The 8,198-nt window shown below is 45.7% G+C and overlaps 1 protein-coding gene across 1 annotated transcript; it reads left to right on the plus strand.

Annotated features, from left to right (window-relative positions):
• Positions 1 to 1,409: 1,409 nt before the first annotated feature.
• On the plus strand, positions 1,410 to 5,089 carry LOC119352331 (EH domain-containing protein 1-like). The gene is made up of 14 exons (XM_037619007.1): positions 1,410 to 1,551; positions 1,661 to 1,740; positions 1,853 to 1,921; positions 2,045 to 2,102; positions 2,194 to 2,243; positions 2,338 to 2,377; positions 2,490 to 2,551; positions 2,648 to 2,761; positions 2,904 to 3,006; positions 3,145 to 3,194; positions 3,317 to 3,445; positions 3,541 to 3,792; positions 4,286 to 4,365; positions 4,487 to 5,089. The coding sequence occupies exons 1-14, from the start codon at positions 1,455 to 1,457 to the stop codon at positions 4,941 to 4,943; spliced, it is 1,641 nt and encodes a 546-aa protein (XP_037474904.1). The 5' UTR covers positions 1,410 to 1,454; the 3' UTR covers positions 4,944 to 5,089.
• The last annotated feature ends 3,109 nt before the right edge of the window (positions 5,090 to 8,198 follow it).

The raw sequence follows: 8,198 nt of genomic DNA on the forward strand, positions 1-8,198 counted from the left end.
GTGCAAATTATTTCAGTGGTTTGGGAGAGGATCCTAACGAATGACAAATCTGAAGAAGCGAGGTTGGCCTAACATGATCAAGAGGCAGACACACCATTCCATCTCATTTGCAACTGGCTGATATTGCACAACACGTCCTCTGGGTGTTGATGTGTATGCTACGTGATTTCCTAATGCTAGAGAGGTTGTTAAAACATGTTATCATGATCGCATGACTTTGAAATTCCCGTGGAGCGGCTGTTACACTGGCACCATGGTGTGCTGCAGTAGGGAGAAAATGTGTTATAGAAATTGCATGGGTTAAAGTTGGAAATGTGCCTCCTAAGAAGTGATATGAAAAGAATCTTTGTGTATGTCTCCTCTTTAGTTGGGATCCCTTTAGAAGTTGATCTTGTTACTCTATATTGCCCCGACTGTGTGAGAGTACGCATTGGATGCAGAGATATTGATTGTATCTTCTCTACTATTAAAGGGGGGTATGTAGTTGTTTCATTCGTCTCATTATGTCCCTGCCACGCATGACCAGCTCCCCATCGATGTTTTCTCCAACCATTCCGCCTTGTGTGTATTTAATACAATTTTTTGCGGATTTCAAAAATTGTTCTCAAATTCTAAAAAAAGTTCAAATTGCAAAATTGTTTGTACTTTTCAAAAATGTTCATTCATTTTAAAATTGGTCATGATTTCAAAAAGGGTTATGAATTTTTAAAAATGTTTGTGAACTTAGGAAAGCAAGAAATAAAATAACATAAAATAGAAAGGGAAAATAGGAAATAAAATGAAATAACGAAAAAGAAAAACACGAATAAAGAAAAGAAGACCCACAGAAAAAATGCAAAGACAGAGTAACGAGAGGGCCTATTCCTTCGGGCCGGGGTGCGCATATGGTTGCTATCACCAGACCCGCGAGGACGGTATTCCTTTCGTCCATGTAAACGTTGTGACGGATTAATAAAAGCTTCGTGTAATTGCCTCAAAAAAAAACAGACCCGCGAAGGAAATAGGAGCTTCGGCTATAATGTGCTCAGTTACATCGTCTTTTCTTCTTTCTTCCTTCTTCTTGTTCTTTTTTTATTGGAACGGTTTTGTTCGGGTTTTTTTTTCTAAATTTAATGTGCTTCTTTAGAAATTGATTAAAAGAAATTAAAACTGATGAATTTTGTTTTAAAATCGATGAACTCGTGGGCCTAATTATTTGTGTCCCAGTCAGATCGGTATGCGCGGCCTAATATCTGTGTTAGTGGATCGTCCCTCAAATCAAAAAAATAAAAAATGCGGCGATTCCCCTGTTTGCCACGTTGCCGAGTCGAGTCACGTGAACCAAGGGCAGCGCCGCATTTGCCGCGCGCGCGATCGCGGCCATTAAGCGGGCGCCATGCACGCCTGCGTTCTCGTCTCCAGGCGTTCCTCGTCCTCTCCCCCCTCTCCCGACTGGAGAGAAACGGGCCGCCGGCATGGCGTCGTCGGCGGCGGACTCGTCGCCCACGAGATCATGGGGCCTCAAGGAGCAGCGCAGCGTCTACCTCCGCTGGTTCTACCTCGCCGACGACGGTCCGTTCCATTTTTAATTCCCCTGTTGATTCGGTTTCGCCGTCGATTTGTCGGCGAATTTCGCTGACTTTGGTTCGATGTCGTCGGTGTCCGTACGCGCGGACGGCAGACGCGGACGGCCGACTGACTGGGAAGGATGCGCTCAAGTTCTTCGCCATGTCCAAGCTCTCCAGGGACGACCTCAAGCAGGTGAAGGATCCGTCGAAGATACATATGTTTTTTTCCCACTGAATTTTCATCACACAAAATCTGCACCTCTGTTACCAACACATATATTTTTTTCTCCATCTTCATTCATCAGGTCTGGGCAATTGCTGATTCGAAACGTCAGGGTTATCTTGGATTCGCGGAGTTTATGACTGCAATGCAGGTTTGACCATGCAACTACCGGTGTACTTTTATTTGGTATCTGCATCTGCATATGTTGATACGTTCTTGCAACCGATATGATTATGATCATGCGTTAAAACTTACAACGGATGGGAATGTGCAGCTGGTTTCTCTGGCACAGGCAGGGCAAGACATAAGTCAAGACACCCTTGCACATGCAGGTGTAGCTGATAGATACTCACATTACTAGCCAATTTCAATCGACTTTGCATTGAAAACTATTGGCAGACTTACTGCTTCCTTTTGCTTCAGATTTGGGGACCTTGCAGCCTCCGACAATGGAAGGTCTGGAGAAGAAACTAGTATGTCTACATTAATCCATATGTTTCATCATGAGCAACAGGGTAGATACTTTTTTCTCACTCAAACTTCTTTGTATCTTCTCCGTCCTCGAAGAAAAAGAGTGCGGCACACAAGAGCAGCTCCGACCTCACTGGTACGAGTTAGTTTGTTACATGGCTATCTAACTGCAGAATACAGAGTCAAGCGAACTTTTTTCCATCTAGCCCGCAAGCTAATTCTGGTTGTTATTCTCGCTGATCACGCAGGGTACCATCCAGTCCAAACGTCTATGTCAGCTAACTGGTTTAACTCGAAGTCGGGAAAGAAGGTACATCAGCGAGCTGTGTGCAGGGCTGCAGATGATCTGTTAGTTTATTATCGCTTCAAGTACTGCATCACAATAAATATTTTTTTCATTTTGCAGATAGCGATGAAATCAGTTACCTCGATAATCGATGGACTAAAGAAAGCATACATTGAGAAATTGAGACCTCTAGAAAAAACTTACCAATATAATGACTTCGTTTCACCTTTGCTGGTGAGTCTTAGCCTGGCTTAACGAGTTACTCTGCTGAGCCAGAATTTTTCCCTGAAGAAGCTCCCACAATGGGGACAAATTGATGTGCTTCACTTTCCATAATAGTTTCAATGACAAGTATTTGAAGCTATCTTATTTGTAGACTAGCAGCGATTTCGATGCGAAGCCAATGATCATGCTATTGGGTCAATACTCTACTGGAAAAACCACATTCATAAAGCATTTACTAAAGTCAAGTTATCCAGGTAAGCAAGTTGGGTTGTTGCACCTTCCCTTTCCTCCTGTCGGTAAATGAGATTTGAGAATCGGTTGTACCTTTTCTTTTTCATCTCTTCCTTTCTTGACTATCATTTAATAGTATCGCTGATATTACTTTTGTATAGGTTCTCATATTGGACCAGAGCCTACGACCGATAGATTTGTTGTTGTTACTGTAAGTTCCCCATGGAGATGTCGATGTCGCGGCCTAACCTTGGCTAATGCCAGTTTGAAATATTTTATCCCAGTAGATATCTTCCGCACCCACTTTGATGATGCATTTTTCCACTGCTCCAGACTGGGCCAGATGAAAGATGCATCCCTGGAAACACAATTGCGGTGCAGGCTGACATGCCATACAGCGGCTTGTCGGCGTTCGGAACGGCGTTTTTATCCAAGTTTGAGTGCTCTCAGATGCCTCATCCAGTATATATACTCTCTTGCGCCCAGTATTCACCTCACCATTTTCTGTAGCTTGTAGGAGATAACTAACAGTATTGAGCTTCATTTTGTTTGCCAAGTTACTGGATCACATTTCCTTCGTGGACACTCCCGGGGTGTTATCAGGGGAGAAGCAGCGAACGCAACGCAGCTACGATTTCACCGGAGTCACATCGTGGTTTGCGGCCAAGTCTGACCTCATCCTTCTCCTGTTCGATCCCCATAAGCTCGACATCAGCGACGAGTTCAAGCGTGTGATCGGGTCGCTGCGTGGGCATGATGACAAGATACGCATAGTTCTCAACAAAGCAGACCAAGTTGACGCACAGCAGGTGAGTGAATATGCCTGCTCATTGCCATGCCTTCCTCTAGCCTCAAATCAGTTTTTGAGCATATTCCACTTTTGCTCATTATTCCTGAAACAAGAGTGGTGCACGAATCTGAAGATTTCATATCTCAAGTGGCAGCAGATAGAATAAACAGGTTGGTTGAAGCAAAGGTGCAATAATGGACATATTGATACCCCTTGACGGCTCCATATCTAAGATTTAGATAATAGGATGTCCAATTATGCTGATTGAAAGCAACTGATATCTCCAGTGAAAGCAAGCACACAACAATGTACATATTTTATACTTGTGCAAGGTTTCATATCCAAGTGTTAGATAACAGATATCTAATGAGGTTCATCGAAAGCTATTGATATCAGTTTCACACCTATTTTTCGCATACGAAGTTTTCCTCATCACAACTGGCGGCAAATATGGTGTCCAAGTTGACTTTAAGCCATTGATGACTCTGGTTTTGACTGAATGTTTTGATCAGCTGATGAGGGTCTACGGAGCACTCCTGTGGTCGCTGGGGAAGGTCTTCAACACGCCGGAGGTCATGCGTGTCTACATTGGGTACATTCATCGATCAATATTCTGATGCAACAGTAGTATCATTGTCGATGATTACACTAAATTATCTAACATTTAACAATGTAGCATCATCGTCAATGATTACACTAAATTATGTTCGCAGATCGTTCAACGACAAGCCGATCCGGGAGACGGCGGCGGGGCCGCTGGGATCAGAGCTGTTTGTGAGGGAGCAGGAGGACCTCCTCTCGGACCTCAACGACATCCCAAAGAAGGCGTGCGACCGGCGGATCAATGAGTTCGTGAAGCGGGCGCGGTCGGCCAAGGTGCACGCGCACATCGTGGGGCACCTCAAGAACCAGATGCCGGCGCTGATGGGGAAGGCCAAGGCGCAGCAGAAGCTGCTGGAGACGCTGGACGAGCAGTTCGCCAAGGTGCAGAAGGAGATGCACCTGCCGCCGGGCGACTTCCCCAACGTCGACGAGTACCGGGACACGCTCAGCGCCTACAACTTCGACCGCTTCGAGCGGCTCCATACCAAGATGATGAAGGACGTTGACGACATGCTCGCCTATGACATTCCCGACCTGCTCAAGCAGTTCAGGAACCCCTACGAGTGAGTCAACTCAATGACCAATTTTATTTCTCGTGGGGTTCAGCGGAAACTTGAACTTGAGGTGTATGTATGTTAACTTTGATCATTACGCTTTGATGTACTATATAAGTATCAGTCAATCAGTATTTACATGACCTCGTTGATCAACAATGTCATGCGGATCAGCTAAATAAGGCAATGTCACACTGATTGGCAATGGGCTAACAATAGCCACGTAGGTCCACGACGTGAGGTGATGACGGCGGCATGGAACCACATTTGGCAGCTTCTCTCCGATGATCTGGAGGTGGAGGATGAAGTTGATGACGATGATATGTTGCGTGCATCCCTCACCCCACACACCATGCTGCAGGAGATATGGGCCTAGTCGGTTGTCCATATTTTTACTGGTTTTTTTTTGCTCATTTTCCTTCCGTTTCTACTTGTGCTGCCATCATAATGCCCGTGTATCGCTATGGAACCAATAAAACAATTGAAGTTGCATTGGATTATTAGTAGACAACAACGAAAGGACTTGCAACACTGAAGAAAAACTCAAGCAAGAGTGCAGCACTGCACGTGCGTAAGTACACGGCCATGACACCGGGTGCAAGATTTGTACCGGCAAAGTCATGACCAGATATTGAAATTTGAAAGTTAGGATGGCGGAGACTAAGCCTAGAGGCGGCCCGAAGGATGGAAATCGAGGAGGAGCGGCTGCTAGAAGATGCGTGTAGGGAAGAAGCCACGACATAGAAAAGACGTGTCTTTTTTTGTAGTGGTGAATCCTCACTTGAATGATTGGTTTTGCATTAACGTTAACCACATTTATTTTTTCAAGTCTTCGTTCAATTTTCTCCTGTTGCGGGAATTATAAGGCGGTGCGACATTGAAGAGAGGCCATGTCAAGCCTCGGGATGATGAGTACATGGTGCTTGACAAGTTCGACTCATGCAACGACTCCAGTCTATCTCTTTCCCATGGTGATTTGGATTTCGATCCCAGTACGATATTTCCCATGGTGCTTGACAAGTTTGACTCATGCAACTATGGACGTGGCTCCATCACCAAGGAACAAACGCATTGCATGTACTAAGGTGAACTCTATCCTTTATGTGTGTCTATTTTGGTTCTCTCTTGGATGATATACTACCTGACCCTCCTTCATGCATGTATAGGTTACGCGGAGCTTCACGGATGATGAGGAGGAGTGCAAGCACAATAGAATGACTACACCATCCAAGAGGGAGGCTTAGAAGTGAAGAAGAAATAGTGGGGAAGAAACCGGCCTTCAAGCAGCAGGAAAGTCGGACATTCCGACAGAGCCCTCTGTTCCAGGTCGGACACTGCCTAGACATTACCTCGGAATGTCCAACATGTCGGAATGTCTGAAACTGACGGAACATTTGACTCGTGCCAGCATGCACTGAGTTGGGTCAAGCCCATGTACCCCCTCCTCACATACCCCTTCGTGGCTATCACTATATATACCTCACCTCTGCCTCAGAATTAGGATTTGTTAAAATTAGAGAATCGAGAGAGCTTAGCTCATCTACTTCCTCATGTGGGATCCCTCGTATGTGGAGTAGAACCTTCCATGGTTATCAAGGCCTTCTGACGGAGAAGAATCCCCACCATAGGATTATCAAGACATTGACCTTTCTCATGAGATTTGGAGAAGAACTTCCTCTCAAGAACTACCCTTGTATCTTTATTTCACTCGTTGTCTTTGGATCTTGATGCACCCGATGTATTGCTTGTGATTTGAGGAGTACTTGATGTGGATCTTGTCCTATTTGAGTGTTTTCCCCCTTGTGTCCTTCCTCAAATCCACCTCCAATTCATAAAGATCAAGAAAACAAGCCCTTGTCCCTACAACACCAACTGCACAAATTCCTCACGCCGGGAACGTCAGGCGCCAAGAATTACCTATGCCTACATCATCTCCATTGAAGTCGGTTGAGATCCTCGACACAAGGTCACGCCCGCACACCAACCGCCTGCTGCAAACAAATCCTCGTGGAGTAGTCTGACCCCTCCGAGTTCTCAAGGTCCAGGGAATGTCAGGATCCCCAATGCCACGCCAACTCAAACCGCTGCCATGACAACCAAAAATGCTACCATGGCAGCCAACTCAGCTGACAACGAGACATGAAACGCTGGCATGGTAGCCAACCAGGAGAAGGAGAGCATTATCACAACACCAGCTCGACTAGTGCAGCCTAACCAAAGATATATCAGAGTTGACTGGGTCAACCACACCAAGACACCAACCGGCGCGTCTAATTCCACTACTTAAAGCAAAGGAAGCGAAGAGGGGAGGCATCCAGAGGATCAAGCATGGAAGAACAACGGCTTTTTCTCCTTTTGTTTTCCTTTCTTCTTCCTCAAGAACTATCTACCCAATATGTGATTTGTATGAACTAGAGACGGTGTATATGTGAGTGATTAGATCGGGTTGGTACCTAATGTTGGCATAGGCCGGCACGGGTGGAGGATGGATGAAAGGGGCGTGTCGTGGACGTAGCCGCCATGGACACCGTCGTCCTTCACTCCTTCAGCTGCAACTATGCCATGTATGTAGCCAACAACTTGTCATAGTCTTGCACCACCACCAAGCAGTCTCCTCCCTTGCCGGTAGTCAAAACTTAAGAGCTCACGGGAAGGGAGAGGTGTGGATCTGGATTTTTGCCGAAGAACTAGAGGAGGGTTGTCGAGGACGAGAATGGAGGAGTGACGGCGGCGGCCATCGTTTTTTCACGGTTAACCAATGGCCATGGATTTGGGATGGATTTGAGATATAACTAGTACGGTACACAAAGATTGAATTGAGTATGCTCGTGTTGTGAGTTTCATGTGCGTTCAAAAACTGCTAAATAGCTACATGGGCCTAATGTTTGACCATCGTGCCCACTTTGGGCCTTGCTGGCCCCCATCTTCATGTCGTGTCGTGCCACCCGTTTTGTTAATTTTGATTCCCAGCACGGCAGATGATTCATGTGGTGCCAACCTGGCCCGTTAGTTCTCGTGTGGATGGTCGTGCTTCTAGTCGTGCTTCGGGCTAGCCTAAAATGGCCCGACCCAAGTGTGGATGGGGGAGATCGAGGTGGAGTGACGAGTGAACTCATTGAAATTAAAGTGTTCAATAAAACGGATGAAATTTGGTGGAGTGGAAAGCTCACCAGCTCCATTTTACAGGACGATAGAGAAAAAGTTGCAGAGCAAACAAATTGTTGCTAGGAACAATAGTATCACAACAGAGCTTTTAGTTAAGTAAGTG

The sequence above is a fragment of the Triticum dicoccoides genome, chromosome 2A, assembly GCF_002162155.2.
Source record: "Triticum dicoccoides isolate Atlit2015 ecotype Zavitan chromosome 2A, WEW_v2.0, whole genome shotgun sequence".
Classification (NCBI taxonomy): Eukaryota; Viridiplantae; Streptophyta; class Magnoliopsida; order Poales; family Poaceae; genus Triticum; species Triticum dicoccoides.

What these genes read in the sequence shown, in the direction of transcription:
- LOC119352331 (XM_037619007.1), top strand. Translation starts at nt 1,455, where the DNA reads ATGGCGTCGTCGGCGGCGGACTCGTCGCCCACGAGATCATGGGGCCTC. An exon ending in GTTCTACCTCGCCGACGACG is followed by an intron (nt 1,552 to 1,660) that starts GTCCGTTCCATT and finishes CGCGGACGGCAG; the next exon opens with ACGCGGACGGCCGACTGACT. An exon ending in ACTCGAAGTCGGGAAAGAAG is followed by an intron (nt 2,552 to 2,647) that starts GTACATCAGCGA and finishes TTCATTTTGCAG; the next exon opens with ATAGCGATGAAATCAGTTAC.